Source organism: Meriones unguiculatus, chromosome 8, assembly GCF_030254825.1.
Source record: "Meriones unguiculatus strain TT.TT164.6M chromosome 8, Bangor_MerUng_6.1, whole genome shotgun sequence".
NCBI lineage: Eukaryota > Metazoa > Chordata > Mammalia > Rodentia > Muridae > Meriones > Meriones unguiculatus.
In genome coordinates this window covers 1,949,629-1,971,140 of record NC_083356.1, presented here as the reverse complement: position 1 = coordinate 1,971,140, position 21,512 = coordinate 1,949,629, and the positions used below count along the sequence as shown (strand labels likewise).

The following is a 21,512-nucleotide window of genomic DNA, read 5'->3' as shown; positions in this document are numbered from 1 at the left end:
CCTACACTCCACTCAGCTGTGGAGAGACGCAGCAGCCGCCATCACCTTGCTGTGTGTTGTCTGCTGTGTCTGAAGCAAAGCAGCAGCTATGGCAGGGCCCTAAACCTCCAAAGGGTCTCCACGAAGAAGAGAAAGCCGGGGCAGAGGATTTGGGAAGCTTTCTGTCACGTTCATGTGTTTGCCTGTAGGAGTCCTTGACTAACTCAGGTACGAGGGTCCTCACCTGACACGAGTGACGTCCCCTCAAGCTTTAGGCGCTGGAGAAGTGAAGCATATGGCCCAGCGCTGACAAAAGCCGCTCTGGCTGCTTCCTGGAAGGCAGTGGTGGCTCAGTGAAGCGCAGACGCGCAGTGCAGGTGCAGCCTTCGATCAAGAGACAGGCCCTGCCCTGCCACTGCTCACCTCTGCCCTGCTTTCCTCTCTCCCGGGAGCCGGAGTGTAGGTAAAACTGCACCATGTGAGGGCCTAGAGTGGTCTTTAGAAGGCCTGAGGCTGACGAGAGCCCAGGGACAAAGGACGTCTGGGAAGCCCCATTTTGGTTCCCGTGTGATGCAGACACCTTAGAAGGCCGACAGAGACACACAAGGCTCAGAATTGACTACATTAATTTATTAGAAACAGATGGAGACAGAGATTAGAGAGGAGGGGGAGCTGAGGGTAAGGCAGGATAGGGGCTGCCCTAGCCCCGCCCCCTCGGCTCCCCACCCCGTATTTGCTTCTGAGAGCAGGGGGTCGTCCAGGGAGACCGGAGAGGCCGAGAGTGAGAGGGTGCTTGTTCCAGGTCTCAGGACTGGGCAGCCTGGGTGGCTCAGGGGCGGGATGCTACAGCGGCCGGTGAATGCAGCTCCTAACATTTACGGCCACAGGGCGCACACAGGCCAGTGCTCACCGCCACATTCCCGCTGCACGGGGCGCTGCACACGCTGCCTGTCACGGGCCGAGAGCCCGACACGCACAGGTCCCCACACACGACCCCTCCACGGGAGCTGCTCACGCCTGCGGATCAGGAAGAATGGCTCAGAGCGGTGTGGTGGAGGCCTCCCGTTTTCTGTTGGACCCTGTTCCCTGTCCCGGAACTCCGGGGTTAAGAGCCAGACCCCTTCCTGCAAAGCGTCTGGTTTTTTCCTCTGACCCCAAACCCCTCCCTGCTACTGTGCCAGTTCCTGCTTTGCATTTAACTCCCATCTAAACGCCACCTTTCACACCCTGCCCGCGGCTACAGGTGGTTAAACTACACCAAAGCCTCCAATACTTACAGACATTCACAGCGCCTACACCTTCACACAGTCTGTGAGGAGACAGGAAAGACTTATGACGCTCAACAGAGTGGTAAGCACAGACCCCACCCCTTCCGTGACCCACATGTCAGATTTTTCCCTAAAAAGTCAGAGCACGGCCTGTAATAAACACAGCCCATCATAAACACAGCCTCAAAGGGCCCAAAGAAAGATTTCACCTCCCACCCCTCACCGCAGTCTGCCTATTGGTAAGCTAAGGGCAATGGGGTTTGATTCCTCTGGGAGGGACCCACCTCTGCTCCTCTCCATCCAGCAGGCGCCTGTAGGTGGCGATCTCGATGTCCAGCCCCAGCTTGGAGTTCATCACCTCCTGGTACTCCTTGAGCAGGCAGGCCATGTCCTGCTTGGCCTTCTGCAGGGCAGCCTCCAGCTCAGCCAGCTTGCAGCGGGCATCAGTGAGGGCGGCCTCTCCCTGCTGCTCAGACTGGGTCACGGCAGCCTCCAGCTTGGTGTTCTGAGGACACAGAAGAGAACGGGGTAGCCGATGGAGCCTGGGTCTCCCTGTCTATTTCAGCAGGTTCCCAGTCTTTCCCACCAGTCGGGAACATTCGAGAAGCAGCCTCTTGCCTTGGTCACATGGGCCAACCTGAGGGATTGTGATTAGGAAATCTAGCTGTGCAAATAGGCAGGGGACTAAATGGTAAGATCAGAAAGGGACACATGCTGGCTGTGTGGCACTGAGTGGGCATCCAGCCTCTGGTCCCAGCCCAGCTGACACGTATGTACCTGGCACTTGGCATTCTCGATCTCAGCTGTCAGCCTCTGGATCATGCGGTTCAGCTCATTGATCTCCTCCCTGGTGCGGCGCAGGGTCTCTCCGTGCCGGATCACTGTGGCCTTCATCTCCTCGCACTGGGGATGGTGGAAGCAGAGATGCCCATGAGGCACAGGATGCAACATCAGCCCAGTGAGCACACTGGCACCGAGTGGGCACAGCGCTCAGCCGGGGCTGCGTCCTCGACCTGAGAGCTGCTTGCAATCTCCTTGTGATTCTTGGGGAGTCACAAGCCTTTTCTGACAGATCCTGAGTCCTCCCCACTGTTACATCTAAGGACAGGGGTCCCTCCCACTCACCTTGGTGCGGTACCAGGACTCGGCCTCTGCCCGGCTGCGGGTGGCGATGTCGTCATACTGAGCCTTGATCTCAGCCACGATGCAGTCCATGTTCAGGTCCCGGCTGTTGTCCATCTTGACGATGACCGAGGTGTCTGAGATGTGGGCGTGGAGGATGCGGATCTCCTGCAGGAGGAGGGGGAAGGAGGAGAGTCAGGTGGCCTGGGCTTTCCTCACTGGCCTAGGAGGCACAACCCATGGCTCTCTGGGAGCTGCAGCCCTATTTGCAGATGGACTCCACCCCTTAGAGAAGCAACAGTCTTCCCTTTGAGGCAGCCACAAGCATTCCCCAAATCCTTGCTTGTGGAGTTGCTTGGCCCAGGAGAATCCAGGCTGCATAGGAAGGTTCCGTGGGGACAGACTGTGCCCTCATGTTCTCTTAGATCTGCTGCCCCTGGGCCAGCCAGGCTGGGCTGTGCCAGGCTGGGCTGCTGGTTCCCAGAAGGACTAGGTGGTCTCTGGGTGGGCAGCTTGTCCCAGATCCACCTCTTGCTCCTGTTGCGTCAGTCTGCCTGGCTCTCCAGCCTCCCACCTGTCACATGTCCCATTGGGTCCCTTATGGGGGGAGCTTGGTGGGTTTGGGAGCTCCTTCTGAGCCTCATGTGTGCTGGCCACAGTCACCCTCACCTCCTCATACAGTCTCCTCAGGAAGTCGATCTCCTGGGTCAGTGCTTCCACGTTGGCCTCCAGGTCCGACTTGCGCAGGTAGGCACAGTCCACATCCTGTTGGAGTTTGCAGAGAGCCATGAAGCTAGTCTCCCTCGGACTCGGGCATCTGGCTGCTGAGTGGCCGGCCAGAGGGGACGGGGTGGGCAGGAAGGGGTGGGGGCTGGCTTTACTCACTCACCTTCTTTAGAGCCACAAACTCATTCTCCGCTGTGGCCCGCAGTGCAACTTCTTCTTCATACCTGAGGTAGGAGGGGAAGGAGGCCTCGTTCAACCACCGCAGGCCTCAGCAGAGAAGCCAGCCCACAGAGCAGTGCAAACTCTAGGCCTCCTTAGAGGATCTGGGAGGGGCCAGGCTCCAGGGCCTGGCCTGTGAGCACATTGGGTCTTTGCAGTACAGATAGATTAGTGATATTTGAAAGCTGTGCATTTGTACACACACACACGCACACACACACACACACACACACACGTGTCTGATTGTGTGTAAGGTTGGAGAGAGGGAGATGACTGTTTTTTGTTTTTTCTCATCCTTTGTTCTGAGCCTTGGTCAGTATCCTACCTATTATCTCTTCCTCGACTGAGCTAAGGAAACACTCTGTGGGAAGGCCTGTTCAGGGCCAGGAGTAATGGCCAGGGGCCGGAGCAAAGCATGGCACTGAAGAAGGGCTTGTCCCTCTGAGGAGCAGAAGTTTTCTGAGGCCCAGTGTCCATGCTTCGTGGCTGTGTCACAGGTAACTGAAAGTCTCCTAACATTACCACAGCATGCTTGCATCCCAACACACTGAAGTCCCCCAAGGGCAGGGCCCATGCAGACTGCTGGCTGTGTCAGCAGCATCCTGCCGTGTTGCCTGGTGTGTGGACTTTCTGGAGGAAAGTGGAGGAGGAAACTCCATAAACAGCATCCAGGGACTCAAGGGCTTGTTCTGGAGACCAGCAAATGGAGGTTCTTCCAGAGTGTGTGTGTGTGGAGAGAGGGAGGGACCTTGCACAGCTTAAGGGAGGCTGATGACCACCTGCCATTTGGAGCACAGGACTCTGTGTTCAGAGGACACCGAGAGAGGGCTCCTTAGTTGATAAGGCAGGGCTGGGCGTCCTGACCTAGGCAGGCACAGACTCCAGCCACAGGCAGACGCTCTTCTGCACTCAGGGCACTCCTGCCCAGACTCCCCAGTGGCCCTACCTCTTCTTGTAGCCCTCCATGGCCTCCTGCACGTGGTTGAGCTCAGCAGCCAGCCTCCCGCCATCAGCCTCCACACACTCAGCCTCGCGCCTCAGCGTCTCAATGTAGCCCTCGAACAGAGGCTCCAAGTTGCTCTCGCAGCACTTGCGGTTCTGGTAGAACTGCAACTTGGTCTCCAGCAGCTTGTTCTGCTGCTCCAGGAAGCGCACCTGCCACGCAGAATTAAAGTCTGAGGACTGACTCTTGCAGGATCAGAGGGCAGAGGCGTGGGAGTTCCTGCGTGTGTGTGTGTGTGTGTGTGTGTGCATGTGTGTGTGTGTGTGTTCTCGAGGTAACCTGGAACTCCTTCCTCAGAGCTAACATCAGTCAATTCATCTGGTGTCACTGCAAGTGCTTAAACCAAGCCAGACTCAGCTGCCTCTTCTTAGTTAATGGCCTTGGACAGGGTGCTCAGCCCTCTGTAGGGTGGAGCGGCTAAGGCAATTTTTGTAAGGTGCAGAGAGCCATGCTACCCCAGGAGATAACACAGCAGCGCAGCTGAGACAGCAGGCCTGGGAATGGACGGGTGGGCCCGTTTAGAAAGGCAGCCTGTAATCTCTGGAGAGTGAAGCGAGTGTGTGCCTGTTCCTGGAACCCTGCACCAACAGTACAATTAGAATAACAGGAGCCGTGCCCGTGCCGAAGTGCCTGCTGCTCCACCCACCCTGTGCTCAAGAGTGGGCTGAAGGTGCAGGAGCTTGACTGACTGCAGGGAGAGAGCACTGGTTGGCGGGGGACTTATCTCACCGCAGGAACCGACTCTTGGCCCCCAGGCTGCCTGTTACCCCATCTCCCTGTCACCAGGCATGCCACTCCGGGATGCCTTTGCCTAATAACCTTGGTAAGTTCTTCCTTGTGCTAGTTTTAGTGGCTCATGAGTGCCAGCTCTCATGGCTCTCCCTGAGCTACGCTCTATTAGGAGCCTTTTCTCCCAGTGCTCAAGCCTCAGCTGCATGAGGATGCCTGCTTCGATGAAGAGGGCTGCAGGCTGGAGCTCACCCTGGCTCTGCAGGGGGTGTCTGCGGAGCCCAGACTACCCATGACTGCACTTCCCATAAGGCCTGAGGGCTGGGCTGTGGCTACAGCCACTCTCCAGTGCAGTAGCTGGCACAGAGCACAGTGGCCCAGCTGCCATGTGTTAAAATGGCGCTGTGAGGTAAGCTTCGAGGGAGTCTTCCCAGTTACTCTTTCTGCCCTTGGCATGGGGAGGACACCCACCTTTCCCCGGGAGCACACCGGAGAGGCCGGGCCCGGGTTCCATTCTGAGGGTGCTTTCAGTTTGTTCCCCCACACCAGACTGAAAGGTCTGAAAGTCTCTCTGTCTGTGACCTTTGGTCTTGGGGGTTCTGTGGGCATGTCTGGTTCCCCTCAGTGCCCAGCCTTGCAGCCTTGGCCGTGCACATGTTGTGCTCCAGGAAGGGCTCACCCAGGACACCCACCTTGTCGATGAAGGCCGCGAACCTGCTGTTGAGGCACTTGATCTGCTCCTTCTCCTCATGCTTCACGCACTGAGCATTGGGGTCGATCTCCAGGTTGAGGGGTGTGAGCAGGCTCTCGTTGACGGAGACGCTGGTGATGCAGGGGGGGCTGGGCCCGCAGATGCCCCCTGAGCGGTACCCGAAGCTGCGTCCGCAGGAGCCGGCGCGGTAGGCCCCGCAGACGCTGTGGCTGCCAAAGCCCCCGGAGAGTCCGCGGTAGCAGGAGATGCCCCTGTACGGAGCTGCGGAGATGCAGCAGCGGCCGGGCCGGGGCCCACAGGCTGAGGCGCAGCTGAAGGCGCGGCCACAGAATCCTGATCCACAGGTCATTGCGATTTTGAAGGTGTGTGGCAGTGTCGTGAGTGGGGGCTCTGCAGTCCTGGAGGAAGCTCCAATGTGCCAGTCCAGGCACCGGGCCCTATTTATGGCAGGTTCTCAGGGGCTTGGCTAAGAATCTGGTTGAGGCAATTGGACTTTATGGGCTTGGGCGGTTAGCCCTGTCCAAGCCTCTCTAGAATGTGCTTTAATGGTGGTGTGGCCTGCACCCTCATCTTTGTAAGCACGCCAGCCTGTGCCTGGGGCACCCAGCAGGTTGGATCTTCAAAGAGCTTGACCTGGAGCATGCGCACTCTGTGGCATCAGGGAGGGCAGGAAGGAGGAGCACAGAGGAGAGCTGGGAACGGGTGCAGGTCCGTGGTGCCTGCAGTGTGGGGAGGAGGGCACCCAAGCCAGGCTGGGGTATCAGCCCCAGCCCCCACAGGCTTGGCCCAGGCACCTTAGCTCCTTCAAGGTAAGGCAGGGTCCCCGTCCCCTGCTGTGCCTGCCAAGAATTGCTGTTGCAGGCTGCCCAGCGCATAGATAGTATTTGTCTCTTTAGTCCTCTAAACCCGACTGGGGTCCCCAGGAAGTGTGTTATGCAGTCCTTAGGTGCTTCACCACCCGGTTCCTCAGTTAAATCCAGGGTCTTGAGCTCACTAGCAAGGGCTCTACCCCTGAGCAACACCCCTCCCCCTTCAACACACATTTCCTTAAAAGAAAAAAAATGCAGGCAGGAGCTTTTTTTTTTTTTTTTTTTTTTTTTTCTTTTCTGCATGCAAGAAAATCAGCAGCAAATCCAGAAAAGCACTTACAGTCTGCTCCATGTCCAGTCTCCCCAGCTGTCCTGGGTTGTTCTGAGGTGAGTTTTAACCGTTCAATTTGTCGCTCTCATCCTCAGGCCCTCTGTATGAGAGGCCAGGGTTCTAGACACATTGCTCCCTGTGGGACAGCATAGCACTGTGTGACAACTGAAGGTTCCATCAAGTTGACTCTCGGGCTTTCTGGTTTTGCTGTGGACACATGAGCCCTCACTACCTACCTGTGAATGGTTCCTATTTATTGCCCAACACCGATAAGGGACAGCCACGGCTTGACAAATTTATGTGAGATAATGCTGGGCTGGAGGCCTAGCTCCTTTGGGAGTCAACATCTAGGGCAGAGCAGGTCATGAGAAATTCTGTGAACTTCCGACTGCTTCGGGTCAGCAGGCGCGGTGTGTCCGATTGTGGGTCTGAGGTTGGGTTGCTTGAGAACATCTCTCCTTTGCAAGGAGCGAGGACTCTTGGGAGCACACACCTTCCTTTGCTGTGAGTGTGGCCCTCTGCACGGGCTACCGCCTGTGTGCTCACCAGTCTAAGCAGGAGACAATCGCCAGCCCTTGCCTCAGCCCTCCCACGGCAGCACCGTGCCTCTTGTTTTACAGAGGGAAATGGAGGCTCAGACATGTGGAGCTGTTTGCCCAAAGTCCCTCAGCTGTCAAGCAATGAACTTGGGATGTGCCAGACCTTCATCCTCACAAGCATGAGGACCACCTCCCCAGGTCCTTGTCTCTGAGGAAGTTCAGGAGGGTAGAGACTGGTGGGGGGGGGGGTGAGCATCTGTGAGGAAGATGGCAGAGTCAGTGGTTGGAACAGGTTTAATGGGAGGGGCCGGTGCGGCACGTGGGCTCAGGGATGTATGGATTTGGCATGTGCCTGAGAGGTGGCTTCATGGATGTGAGCACTGGCGAGCCGTTGAAAACACCAGTTTTAGCTACTTGCATCCTTTGGGCAATTGTGATTGTTTTGGTTAAGGAGGTGGGAGGGCTGGGCTTGGTGAAAGGGTAGGAAGGAGGGGACCTCAGCGCCGAGCTCTGGCCTCTGCGCTCAGAGACTGACAGGGCAGATACAGGGCCACAGGCTGTGGGGGTCATCTGGTCACCCAGGCCTGTGTGGCACCTGCTAACATCTCGGAAGCCCTTTGCAACCATTCTGGGCAGGGTTCCCAGCCAGCCAGTTCTGCGGATGTCTCCAGAGCGTGTGCTGATTCAGGCAACACCTCACAGATGGCCTTTCTGGCCAGGGGACTCCCTGCCAAAATGCATGAGGCCATTACTAATGCCTAGCTCTTGCTAAGCAATTTTCAACCCCCAAGAAGCAATTTAGAATAAGGCACAAAGACACTCATGTGTGACCCTGCCTCACTGGGCTTCTAAGGCTGTTAATCGCTGCTAATTCCCGAACCCTTTTAAGACATTTAATATGTTTACTTCCAGCGAAAACCTGAAAACCTGAAACGAGGTGAGAGAGGGGCAAGAGAGAGGGAGGAGGGGAGGAGCAGAGGTTGGCCGAACCACGCCGTTCTAACACCTTGGCTCTGGCAGCGTAAAATCACTACATTGCAATTATGGGAATTAAAATCATTTTTATCGAGAAATTTATCATCAGATCGATCGAGGCTGTGTAACTGAGATGCCTGGACACTGCACTAAGAAATAAAACATGAACAGGAGTCCGTGAGAGCTCGTGTGGGCCGGCGTGGTGGCACACGCCTGTGATCCCAGCACTTGGGGAGGCAGAGGCAGGCTGACCCCTCCGAGTTCAAGGCCAGCCTGGTCTACAAAGGAAGTTCTAGGACAGCCAAGGCTACACAGAGAAACCTTGTCTTGAAAAACAAAACAAAACAAATAAACCAAAACAAACCAAAACAAAGCAAAACAAAACAAAACAGAGCTCCTATGGACTGTGACTTCTTCAGAGAGAGTACCTCCCTCCCTCTGGCCTAGGTGATCTTATAATTATTTGTTCCTTGTTTCTTTTTACCTGTGGCATGTTTGTCCACTTTCCAGGATTTGAATTTTATGTGCGTGGACTCACATGGCATGTTTTCTTTCTTGCGTGGTCTCTCGCGGCCTGTGTTGCCTTCTGTAACTGTCTCCTGCTGTTTTCCCTTAGTGTGCTCGCTGTGTGAGAAGACCTCCCCTCTGCCCGGCTAGGCTCATGATCTAGTGCCCCCACACACTCCTCCCCACCTGATGCAGCTGTAGCTGCGTGCCAGCCTCACAGGGCGCATTTTCTACTCCCCCAGCTTTGAAAAGGATCTCTCCTGATGCCAACCTCCGTTCACACAAGGGGCCATTCCAACAGATCAATACAAATGAACCTGTGTAGTTTAAAAAAAACCTGCGTGTGCGTGTGTGTGTGTGTGTGTGTGTGTGTGCGTGTGTGTGTGTGTGTGTGCGTGTGTGTGTGTGCTATAGAGTGATGTGAAGGTCAAAGAACACCTTCTGGGAATCAGGTCTCTCCTTCCACCGTCAGCCCTGGGGACTGAACTCAGGCCGTCAGCCTTGGCGGCGGGCGCTCTCCCTCACTGGGAAATCTTGCTGGCTTCTGTGTGACCTGTTCATTAAAATGTAAACTTTATGCGCGTGTTTCACCTCATGTGTGTCTGTGCATCATGTTCACGCCTGGCACCTATGGAGGCTGGAGGAGGGCATCAGCGTCCTCGGACCAGGAGCTGTGGAGGGCTGCGGTCTGAACCCTCTTCAAGAACACACACTCTTGGCTCCTGAGCCTTTATACCAGCCGCCCTCCCCTTGGGCTCGGAAGCCCTGAGACCAGGGAGCGAGTCAGGGACAGCTGACCCCAGAGGCCGGTGCACCAGACCCAGATGTAGACGTGTTTGTGCGGGGCAGCTAACACACATGCTCGTTTGCCTCCTCCTCGGCACCCTTTTCGAGGTCTTCTGTGCACAGAGCTCTCAGGGTTCTGGGCTGGAGCGTGGAGAGCATCTTTGCCTTTGGTGAACCTCTAGCTTTAAGAGCAAAGCTGGACACACACAGAGATCATGGACAGAGAGGCACAGCCTGAAACACATTGCTAGACACAAAAAGGTTGTTGGTGGACACATTCCAAGGGCTTGGCACATAGTAGGTGCTCAATAAATGTCTGTTGGATGAATACAGTGAGTACCAGCTGCACATTAAGTGCTGAGTAATGGGGCCATCAAAGCTTGGTGGCCAGTTGTACAAAGCTTTGTGGTCAAATAGGGTGGGGCCACAGGAAGCAGACCAGGAAGTGGCCATTTCTAGGGGTGGGGTTGGGCCAGGAGGGCCACTCCTTGTTGAGGTCTGAAGAAATGAAGTAAGAGAAATGTGTTCTTGGCCAAAGAGAGCCAGCCAGTGAAGGCGAGGACCCAGAAGGCCTGGGGCGGAGCCAATGGGATGTGTGCCAGGCTGGGGTTGGAAGGGGGGGTAAGGTTGAGAAGGAATTTTTATGGGGAGAAGTATCTGTCTGGTCTTAGATGATTACTCCTGAGAGCTGCTAGCATGGAGGGAAGGAATCTGGCTGAGTGTGGCTTGGAAGAATAAGGGGATGGAGAGATAGTAGGAGTGGAGCAGGATGGAGGACAAGTGAGTGGAGATCCAGGGAGAATGGTGTGGTGCCTGGACCTTGGCAGAAATGGATGAGGGAAAGAGGTGGAGGGGAGAGGGGAGGAGGAGGAGAGGAAGGAGTAGTGGTGATGGTAGGATGATGATGATGATGAGGAAGACAAAGGCAGAGGAGAAGGAGGAGAGCAGTGGGGAGGAAGAGGAGAGGAAAGGGAAAGAAGAGAAGGAATGGTAGCAGTAATAGTGATGATGATGAGGAGGAGGAGGAGGAGGCAGCTGCCGTGCTGGAAGGCTACAGTATGAGGTCAGGGTCCTGACCTGTCTGCTGTGGGCCCCCTTCAGCCCAGATGCCCTGTGGTGAGGTCTCACAGGCAGGTGCAGGGGTTAGGAAATGGGACTCAGCAGCTGAGCTCCATTCTTCTGACTCTGCCCAAAGACACTCATCTTTTGCATTCTGATGGATGCTTAGACAGTGTCCTGGGCAAGGACAGGAGAAGCAGGGTTCTGATGCCTCACATACGTAGAGGTTAGAGCTGAGCTCAGATCCCTCACAAGAGTCCTGTTAGGGTGTACCTATCTCCCTCCCCCCACCTTGGAGTCCTCACTGGCGCTGGCCTCTCTTTCTGCTCACAGGTGGGAAGGGCACGCCCAGCTGGTGAGCTCAGGTGCCCTCTAGCTGCAGACCCCACAGGTGGTTCACTCTAAAATCCCATAGTGTCTTCAGGATGACTGGCCTGCTGCCATGGTCTTGGCCTCTACTGGATGACTCTCCCTCTCTCTGTCTGTCTCTCTTTCCCCTTCTCCTCCCTCCCTCTCTTCTTCTCTCAACCTCTCTCCTACCATAGAGTTTCATGTTCTTCTTTCAAGGCCCCTCAGCTGCTGGGCTGCTACCCTTGACTCTTCCTCCATACTGTGAACTCTCCGAGTCACCTCCAGGCTTCTGCCTTGTGAGAGCCCATTCTTGCCTTTCCCGGAGAGCCTCCCTTGCCCTTCCTAGAAGGACACCGCAGTCAGGTGTTCCTCTGCCCCTGACGTGTCTGCAAAGAGCCTTCTGCATTCTGACCCCCCTCATCTCACTGTCTGTTTCCCCCTACGTGTGAGTGCTCCAGAGTCCTGTTTTCTTCCTCTGTGTAGTCTCCCCTTCCCAAATGAGAACACATTTGGAGTTTACCTGATAGGGCTATTCAACCCCAGAGTCCCTGGATGCCCCATCTGCCAGGTGTATCTGGCCTCTGCTACCGTCCACCTTGGAGATCTGTCTCACACACAATACTTTCTCTGAAGCAGAACAGACTGAAGTGAGCTTTGAGTACAGGCTTCCTAAGGTGAAATGGTCTGCTTTGCTATCACCACAAGGGCCACTGGTCCACAGGGGCTGGAAGAAGAGACCGCTGTCTAGACCACACCACTTGGGTCTGCTGTGTCTCCACCTGCAAGGTGGCCAGTCCAGAGGCATTTTCTTTGATACAAAGCTTCCTGGAATAAAAGAGCCAACGTCCCTTCTGTCAGCAGCATGGCTACTTGTTCTTCCTTAACCCAGCTTCCAGCCAGCCATCAAGGGCTGGCCTGCTCTTCCTTGGCAATTCTATTGTGCTGGGACAGATTACCAAGGGCACACCAACATCCCCTTGGGATTTCTGGATACCAGCCAATCAGGAGGCTTGAGTGTTAGATAAAACAAGACACACAAGCTGGACATTGTTTAATTTATGACCAAGAATTTCTTTTTTTCAAAATACTATTTTAATTTTTGAGGTAATGTATTATGTCATTCATCCCCTCTTCCTTTTATTTCCTCCAACCCTCCCCTTTCCTCCCAAGCATCCCCTTGCTGTCTTAAAAGTTCATGGCCTCTTTTTCTTTAATTGTTGTTACAAATACATGTGTATGTGAGCGTACATTTACATTCCTACATACATAAGGAAGGCCTGCTCAGTCCATGTAATGTTCCAGTGTGTTTTCAGGGCTGACCATTTGGTATTGGCTGATCAATTGTTGGCCCTTCCCTGGGGAAGACCATTTATCTTACTCTCAGCCTTGCTTACTGGCCTGCCCTTCTTCGTCTAGGGTTGAGGCCCTGTGAGATTTCCTCTGTACACTAACAGTCTGTTGGTGTCATCTCCTTCAGCTCATGTTTAGGCAGCCATGTTGGTGAGAACTTACGTAGTGCCTGACATCTTGAGGAGGCACAATTGACCAGCACACTTCCTCTTCTTCCAGCTCTCCCATCTTTCTTTGCCCTCTTCCACAAGGTTCCTGGCCTTAGGGCAGAGCATGTCGGAGATGTGTCTGTTGGGACCAGGATCCATGACTCTACATTTTGGTTGATTGTGTAAGCAAGAACTTCTAAGATCAAATAAAAAATACAAAATTTCAAGCTATTTTTAATTAATGACTTTTCAGATAATTTTTTTTTCTGTTAGAGCTGCAGCCCACGGATTGGCCATGGGGAGGGTCTGCGAGTGGGCCTTTTCTGAGGATTGGCCAAAATGAGGGTTTGTGAGTGGGCCTTTTCTGAGGCAGCTGGGCTGGACCAGGGAGGTCATGGACACTTAGGCTCTTTCTCAAGGTGAAGGCCACAGTCCTTTCTTCTCCTGGCCCATATGGTAAAGTAATAGTGCTCCCAAAAATAACTGAGCACTTTCTGTGGGCCAGCTGCCAGGTTAAGTATTACTGCAGTGTATTATTTTATTCAGTTCTCCCACTGCTCTCTCGAGACAGGCCGAGTATTGGTAACTGAGCATACGTGGTTGGGGGGGGTGAGTGAGTACACCCCTCACAGCTGTCTGTCAACTCAAGCCCAACAGCAACAGCACAACAACCACCCACATCTGTTTGTGCTCAGACTGTCCCAGGCTCAGGCCTAAGGGCTTAGCGCAGATTAATTCTTTAATCCTTACAACAACTTTGCAAGGCAGGTGCTGCTATTATCCTCACTTTGCAAGTCATAATGGAGGCTCAGGGGAGCCACGTGGCTGCCTGCAGATACCCAGCAGCGTGGTGGAGCTGGGGTTTGACACTCGACACGATGGGATCCAGATCTGTGTCATCAAGTGGTAGAGCGTGTCTTTCTACTTTTTAAAAATTGCAGCTCCAGAAGGAATACTTGTGTACAAGGACAGAAGGAACACAAACCACGCATGGCTGACCCAGAAGGTCAGGGCACAGCAGCAATGTAAGCAAAACAACACTGTCCTCTGCTCTACCCTGGTTGGGTTTGTTCTAGTCTGTTCTGTGACTGAAAAATTATGCTTTTTCCCATCAGTGGACAACAGCATGAGCCCTGGACAAACACTGGCCAGAGCTGCTGGGAAGGACTGGGGTGCAGCCTAGCACACAGTGCTCTGGAGTTTACAGAGCCTACACACTCCCCTTCAGACTTCCAAAAGAACCAGGGGGACAAAGCCCAGACCTGTCCCCAACAGTGGAGCAGCTGCTCCCGGGGCGAGCAGAGCTAGTCTAGGCAGTGCTCTCATCCTACCCCGCTCTCGTGAGGCCAAGGCCTACACAGGATGGGCAACACCGGCTGGGGTAGTTACAGTCTAATGCCTGTCAAAGCCTCTGGCCGGCTGGCGTCACAGAGCAGAAGGTCACGATGGGGGCTCACAATGTGGAAAACACCAGGGACTCAGCTGACTTTGGGGCCTGCGTGTCCCCCTACTGGGTTTTACAGCCATGTTCAGATACATGACAGTGAGGCTACCCCAATGCCTCATATGACAGGAGCCCGAGGTGAAATGAGGACATTAGGTTCTTGTTTTAGACTGATTCCCTGGGGCCAGAGAGCCAGTGTCTGCCCACAGGCCTTGGGGAAGACTGAAGGAAGACGCTCTCTTTGTCCGGGCCAGCCAAGATGGGCAAAGGACAGTTTGTGTCCATAGATGTGTGTGTGTGTGTGTGTGCGTCTGTGCAAGCAAACCTAGACATGTAGCCTGAGAACATGTGGGAGCTGTGGAAGGGCAAACCGGTGAGGGAGGGAAGGGAGGGTCAGGGGGGCTGAGGCATCCCACCTCGCACACCAGTCCACACCATCTGCTGCCCTGGCCCGGTGGATCAGGACCACGGACAGCGACGCCGCCATTTTCCAACTCAGCTGATCGGAACTACAGCTCCGCCCCCTCCTCATTTTCCTTGCAGCGTGAATCACCTTTACGGTCTCTCCACCTCCCTTTCTGTGTTTTGGGCACACGAGCAGGGATGGAGGAGGTGAGCTGGCGCTTTGAAGAAGGAAATTGTACAGTTTAGGGTAAAAAATCATAAACACTGATCACCAATTAAGCACATTTAAGGAGGAGCCACAGCAGCTAAACAAGCCAAGCTCATAAAGCCTCTAATTGCTTCAGACCACGTGGTCGCAGTCAGGGCCCCCGCGGATATAAGAGGCCCACAAAAGCTAAAGAGGTAAACGCCTGAGTCCACGTCCACTGCACCCTTCACTTGGGCGTCTCCTTCCTCCCCACATAGCCATGACCTGTGGATCCTACTGTGGCCGCGCCTTCAGCTGCGCCTCAGCCTGCGGGCCCCGGCCCGGCCGCTGCTGCATCTCCGCAGCTCCATACAGGGGCATCTCCTGCTACCGCGGACTCTCCGGGGGCTTCGGCAGCCACAGCGTCTGCGGGGCCTACCGTGCCGGCTCCTGCGGACGCAGCTTCGGGTACCGCTCAGGGGGCATCTGCGGGCCCAGCCCCCCCTGCATCACCAGCGTCTCCGTCAACGAGAGCCTGCTCACGCCCCTCAACCTGGAGATCGACCCCAATGCTCAGTGCGTGAAGCATGAGGAGAAGGAGCAGATCAAGTGCCTCAACAGCAGGTTCGCGGCCTTCATCGACAAGGTGGGTGTCCTGGGTGAGCCCTTCTGGAGCCCACCATGTGCACGGCCAAGGCTGCGAGGCTGGGCACTGAGGGGGGCAGGAGGCAGAAAGACCTCTCATATTGAAACCTAGTCTCAAGGGAGAGGCGTGCCCAGGTGGGCACACTAAGGACCCCGGGCTCATCTGTCAGTCCTGACAAGCAGGGCTTATGGCTGCCCTGGGCACAAACTGACTGCAGGGAGTCCCAGGGGACTGTGGGCAGCCCAAGAATGATGGCCACCCTGCAGCTGAGGGGAGGGGTGCAGAGCATTGGAGACAGGGGCAGGGGCCCTCCTAGTGAGCTTCCCTGAATGGCCTGTGGCACCATCTCCATGGCTCCATGCCAGTCCCTCATCCTGGGATCTGAACGTGGGTGTTGTGCTTGTGGGGGCTCCTGCCTTCCTAGCTTTGGAGGAGAACGCTGAGTCCAGCACAGGACACTGAAGTGGCCACTGGATTGTGAGTGTGGACACAGACCCTGTCTCTTGTGCTCTGTGCAAGAGGGAAAGCTGGGGCAGGGCCAAGATAAGGGAATGGAAGTTGGGATCCTTCCCAGAGCCCCTCTACCTCATCCCCAGCATCACCCCAGAGCTGGGCCTGAACCCCTTTTCCCTTCCATGACAGGTGCGCTTCCTGGAGCAGCAGAACAAGCTGCTGGAGACCAAGTTGCAGTTCTACCAGAACCGCAAGTGCTGTGAGAGCAACTTGGAGCCTCTGTTCGAGGGCTACATCGAGACGCTGAGGCGGGAGGCTGAGTGTGTGGAGGCCGATGGTGGGAGGTTGGCTGCTGAGCTCAACCACGTGCAGGAGGCCATGGAGGGCTACAAGAAGAGGTGAGGGTGGCCTGGTGTGGTGCTGGCATAAGATGGGCCTGATATCAAAACCCAGGACACAGACAGCACCAATCTAGTTAGCCAGACTGAAGACGTTGTGGGGTTCTGCTGTCTGTGAAATATCTGTACTGATCCTCCTGGGAGAGGACTGGCGAGTGTCAGGGTGGGCTCTTTCTTCCTCAGCCTTCTCTCTGGAGACCTAGGCCAACAGCCCTGCCTTCTCTAGGGGAGGACAGTCATGGGACCCTCCACATACCCTCCCTTTTTAACTTTGATCCCCTGTACAGATTTTGGCCCCTGAACAGGTTTTGCCCAGGAAAGTAGGGGCCTAGGACCCAGTCTCAGACTGCTACAGTCTCTTGGGTATTTAGCGTGGGAATCTGTGTCTATTTAGTGTCTGGGCAGGCAAGTGAGGGGAGGTTGACGCTGGACTACCCACCACCCCCTGGTGTCGACTCACAGATAGAGCTGGATTTGCATCCTCATTTCCTTCCTGTGTGGAGCTTCCTCAACCCGTCTCACTTCCCCTCTTCCTGTCTTAGGTACGAGGAGGAAGTTTCTCTGAGAGCCACAGCAGAGAATGAGTTTGTGGCTCTAAAGAAGGCAAGTAGCAGGAGTGTGTGTATGTGTGTGGGGGAGGCCGAGCAGCAGGAGTGCGGGTGCAGAGCAGCAGGGGTGCAGAGGGCCGAGCAGCAGGGGCACCTGAGGGGCCCACCGCCACCATAGAGTCATGGATCATTTTGGAACGTCTACTCCCTCCTGTTCTGATTGAAGACTTTGGTGTACCTCTCCCTGCTTCTGGGGTATGTGGCTGGGATGCTAGCAGCCACAAAGCTGCTCATCCTGTTTGTTAAAAAATGGTCTACTCCTCATTCTACAAGTCTTACCGGAAAGTTAGGGCCCAAGCTGCTGTGGGGCGGTGATAAGGTCACTAGGTGTGGCCAGGCGGCCTCCTGAGACACTGCTGCTTCAGGAAAGGGTCCGCTGGCCGATCTGGGGACCAACTGGGAAGCTTCTTGGAGCAGAACAGGGCCAAAGAGTGACAAGAAGGAAGATATCTTGGGGGCAGAGAGGCCAGGTGCATGCTGGGAAGTGGAGGCAGAGATGACTTGCAGACAGGAATCTTTCTCCCCTGTGCTGCATGGGATGGATGAAGGGACAGTGGAGTTTGAGACATGATGAGCTGAGGGACACAGGCTCACACATCCCTCTTTCCCAGGAAGTGGACTGTGCCTACCTGCGCAAGTCAGACCAGGAGGCCAACGTGGAGGCACTGACCCAGGAGCTGGACTTCCTGAGGCGACTGTATGAGGAGGTGAGGGCAGCAGCCAGGTGGAAGCCTGGCAAGTAGCCTGGAGACAGCCGTTCCAGGCTGTGGAGGCCTGTGTGGACCAGGGGGCTGAGAGGCTGGCACCGGTATGAGGGGTTAGACTGAACTTGTTCCCCTCCTCCTGCAGGAGATCCGCATCCTCCACGCCCACATCTCAGACACTTCAGTCGTCGTCCAGATGGACAACAGCCGGGACCTGAACATGGACTGCATCGTGGCTGAGATCAAGGCTCAGTATGACGACATCGCCACCCGCAGCCGGGCAGAGGCCGAGTCCTGGTACCGCACCAAGGTGAGTGGGAGGGACCCCTGTCCTTAGATGTAACAGTGGGGAGGACTCAGGATCTGTCAGAAAAGGCTTGTGACTCCTCAAGAATCACAAGGAGATTGCAGGCAGCTCTCAGGTCGAGGACGCAGCCCCGGCTGAGCGCTGTGCCCACTCGGTGCCAGTGTGCTCACTGGGCTGATGTTGCATCCTGTGCCTCATGGGCATCTCTGCTTCCACCATCCCCAGTGTGAGGAGATGAAGGCCACAGTGATCCGGCACGGAGAGACCCTGCGCCGCACCAGGGAGGAGATCAATGAGCTGAACCGCGTGATCCAGAGGCTGACCGCTGAGATCGAGAATGCCAAGTGCCAGGTACATACATGTCAGCCGGGCTGAGACCAGAGGCTGGATGCCCACTCAGTGCCACACAGCCAGCATGTGTCCCTTTCTGATCTTACCATTTAGTCCCCTGCCTATTTGCACAGCTAGATTTCCTAATCACAATCCCTCAGGTTGGCCCATGTGACCAAGGCAAGAGGCTGCTTCTCGAATGTTCCCGACTGGTGGGAAAGACTGGGAACCTGCTGAAATAGACAGGGAGACCCAGGCTCCATCAGCTACCCCGTTCTCTTCTGTGTCCTCAGAACACCAAGCTGGAGGCCGCCGTGACCCAGTCTGAGCAGCAGGGAGAGGCCGCCCTCACTGATGCCCGCTGCAAGCTGGCTGAGCTGGAGGCTGCCCTACAGAAGGCCAAGCAGGACATGGCCTGCCTGCTCAAGGAGTATCAGGAGGTGATGAACTCCAAGCTGGGGCTGGACATCGAGATCGCCACCTACAGGCGCCTGCTGGAGGGCGAGGAGCACAGGTGGGTCCTGTAGCTTTTCACTCTCCCAACCCCTCTTGGGTCCTCAGCACTGAGTCCCACACCTTGGGCACCAGTGAACCAGTGCTTCCTCATCTCACCGTCCTGCACGTCCATAAGAAATCCATGTAAGTTCTTTAACCTTGATCTGTCCCCATCTCACTTTCTCATGCTGATTTGTCTCTAAAGCTGCCTACAGGGATGAGCTGAGTTTTGCCCCCTTGAGGACTAGCTAGAGGCCATACCTAGGATGCTATTTCATCTTTCCACATGTGTTCTCAGGAGTTCATCTTCTTTGCTAACCCTGCCCTGGCCTAACCTTGAAATGCAGGCTTTTCTCACAACTGTGGCTTCTGGTAGTGGAGTCCCCAACTCCTGCCTAACTACCGTGACGGCAATACTGCCCTGAAGTGCTCCCCCAGTGCAGTCGGGATTGGGGAAGAGCAGCAGGATTTCCTCTGGAACGTTGCACGTTTTCATGATTCAGAGTTGGGCACTGGCGGAGGAGCCAGGGGGTCCAGTGTTACTGTGGGGAAGGCACCTCATACCTCACGTCCTTTAGGGCCCCATTGTAAACCACGACCTCACTGTGTACCCTTGCCTTCCGCTTCACGGGCAGTCACCTGGTCATGTCCTGAGCTGCTCTTTGTGTCTAGCCAGCCCCAGGGTGCCATGCAGATGGAGACTCATGTGGACTGGGGAGATGGGGACCGGGACTTGGTGCCCGGAAGTCTGTATACTCACCGAGAGATCCCCAGCCGTTGGTGATGGTGCTTGGGAGGGTGGAGAGACACTGACAGATCACAGGACCCTCAGCATCTCCATCATGCAGGGGTAGAGAGGCAGTGACCTAGAGACTGCAGGAGAGGGCCGGTGGCTAAGTTTGCTGTCCCCTGGCCCGTGTGTGCTCAGGACAGCTCTGCTTGGTTCCCCTCTGGGAGATGACTTCAAGTGGGAAAGACATACTGGCCAGGTAGAGTTGGAGTCTCAGCCCTTAGCTGTCACTTCCTCTGTGGCTGCCCACTGAGGGGACAGCTGCCGGTACCCCCAAACTGGCTCTGAGTTTCTAGTATCTCATTTCTACACTGGGAGTCATTTGCCGGGGCAGGCATTGTGTTCAGGCACAGGGGCAAAAAGTGTCCCTTAGGCACGTATTGTCACAATAGCAATAGGAGAGGATTTAGAAGGTCATGCCTGCTTCTCTCCGTGAACCCACTTACAACTCAGAACCCACAGGCCAGCAACAGGCAGTGCCACAGCACACGTGTGTAGGTGTGCAGGCTCTCTTAGTCCCCACAGGGGCAACTGGATTCTTCTGACTGAAGCCCTGGACCCCGCTGGGGTGCACAGCGAATAAGTGTGGGGAGATGGAAGGCATGGGGTACCCCCAGCTCCCGGTTTCCTAGCCTCTCTCAAGCACCCTTTCCCTAGGGCCAGAGCCCAGGTTGCCCATGATGGCACCTGTCACAGGCTTTCTGTGTGCTAACATCTCCCTTTCCTCTCCCACAGGTTGTGTAAGGGCGTTGGCTCCGTGAATGTGTGTAAGTAATTCCAGTCTCCCCCTTTCCTGCTGGGTGCTGCAGGCCTCTAGGGGCGGGAGCAGGCGTGCAGCTACGGAGCCGCTTGGCAGTGGCGGTGCCTGACGCGGCCTCCTCTGCTCTCCTGGCTTTCAGGTGTGAGCAGCTCCCGCGGTGGCGTCGTCTGTGGCGATATCTGCGTCTCCGGTTCTGGCCCTGCTGTCAACACCAGAGTGTGCAGCACCCACGGCGGTGGCAACGTGGTGGTGGGCACCCCGAATGCCTGTGCCCCCTGTGCCGGGGCAGGTGCCTGCAGCGGAGGCTGTAAGAGGTGCTAGGACGCCTCAGGGCTGCAGCCGCTGTCCAGGCCCAGGGCCGCACCGAGAGACAGTGGCCTCGGCGCGGCCCAGCAGCGTTCCCTAGCAACTCATTGTGAGGATTCTTGCCTTTCTCTCCCCTTCTGTTTTTATTTGTTTTTTGGTTTTTGCTGGAGTCATTGACCTTAGGATCTTGGAGGATCTACTGGCCCAGGACCCTCTTTGTCTGAGTTTCCCTGGGTTCCTAGCATGCTTTTGCCTGGACATGGAGACAGGGACCAACATGCTTGCTGGGACCAAGTGACCCAGAGCATTTTCTTCTGGGTCTGTCTGGCAGCAACTCCCCCAAGCCAGGGACTCAGCTGCCTTCACATTTGCCTTTGCCTCACTCTGCGTTCCCAATAAACTAATTGCAGCGAATCAAACCTGCGTCTCAAACTCTCCAAAATGCTGCCCGTGACAGGCGCCTCTGCCTGCCGGCTCAGGGTCCCACCATCCACCTGGGTGTTTTCAGTAAGCAAAGACAGTATCAGGCACCTCCTGTGTGGCCTGGAGGGCTCAGACCTGGGGTCAGCAAAGGCAAACTCTAGTCTTGTGAGGTGGTCGGCATTCTAACTGAGATGTTCTGTCTCAGAGTGTGCTGCGGGCTGGGTGACTCTCCCTGAGGCCTTCCAGGACACTTTGTTTTGTAGCATCCTTGGCCTCCATCACATTCCACGTCCCCTGCAAAGACATCTCCAGACAAAGAGAAATGCCACCCAGAGCTTCCCAGACACAGCTGCTCTGCTCCCTTTCCATGAAGGGCATTTCTGGGGTGCAGTGTGTGAGGAAGGGCCTGGGAGTATGGGAAAAAGCTAGGGAGAGGAAGAGGGGAGGAGAGTGACTCTTACATCATAACCAAACTTCCCAGGGGCACTTCCTGAAAACACCGTTCTTCATGGGGTAGCAGGGGGCTGTTTTCCCATGACTGGGTAGTCCTCAATGCCTTTACTGAGGGGGTGACATTTGGTGCTGGCAGCTGACCAGAGCTCAGCTGGGGTGATGGGTCGGGGCCTTCTCTTCTCCTTCATG

At 55.6% G+C, this 21,512-nt stretch overlaps 2 protein-coding genes across 2 annotated transcripts; one reads left to right on the top strand and one right to left on the bottom strand.

Annotated features, from left to right (window-relative positions):
* Positions 1 to 740: 740 nt before the first annotated feature.
* On the bottom strand, positions 741 to 6,107 carry LOC132655733 (keratin, type II cuticular Hb1). Its single transcript, XM_060388569.1, has 9 exons — positions 5,739 to 6,107; positions 4,261 to 4,469; positions 3,259 to 3,319; positions 3,039 to 3,134; positions 2,373 to 2,537; positions 2,025 to 2,150; positions 1,532 to 1,752; positions 1,257 to 1,288; positions 741 to 996 (listed from the first exon to the last, which is right to left on the bottom strand). The coding sequence occupies exons 1-9, from the start codon at positions 6,105 to 6,107 to the stop codon at positions 848 to 850; spliced, it is 1,428 nt and encodes a 475-aa protein (XP_060244552.1). The 3' UTR covers positions 741 to 847.
* Positions 6,108 to 14,695: 8,588 nt separating this feature from the next.
* Positions 14,696 to 20,866, top strand: LOC110543079 (keratin, type II cuticular Hb6). Its single transcript, XM_060388568.1, has 9 exons — positions 14,696 to 15,296; positions 15,939 to 16,147; positions 16,690 to 16,750; positions 17,367 to 17,462; positions 17,605 to 17,769; positions 17,992 to 18,117; positions 18,390 to 18,610; positions 20,117 to 20,148; positions 20,281 to 20,866. Exons 1-9 carry the CDS (start codon positions 14,931 to 14,933, stop codon positions 20,460 to 20,462), a joined length of 1,458 nt encoding a protein of 485 aa, XP_060244551.1. The 5' UTR covers positions 14,696 to 14,930; the 3' UTR covers positions 20,463 to 20,866.
* The last annotated feature ends 646 nt before the right edge of the window (positions 20,867 to 21,512 follow it).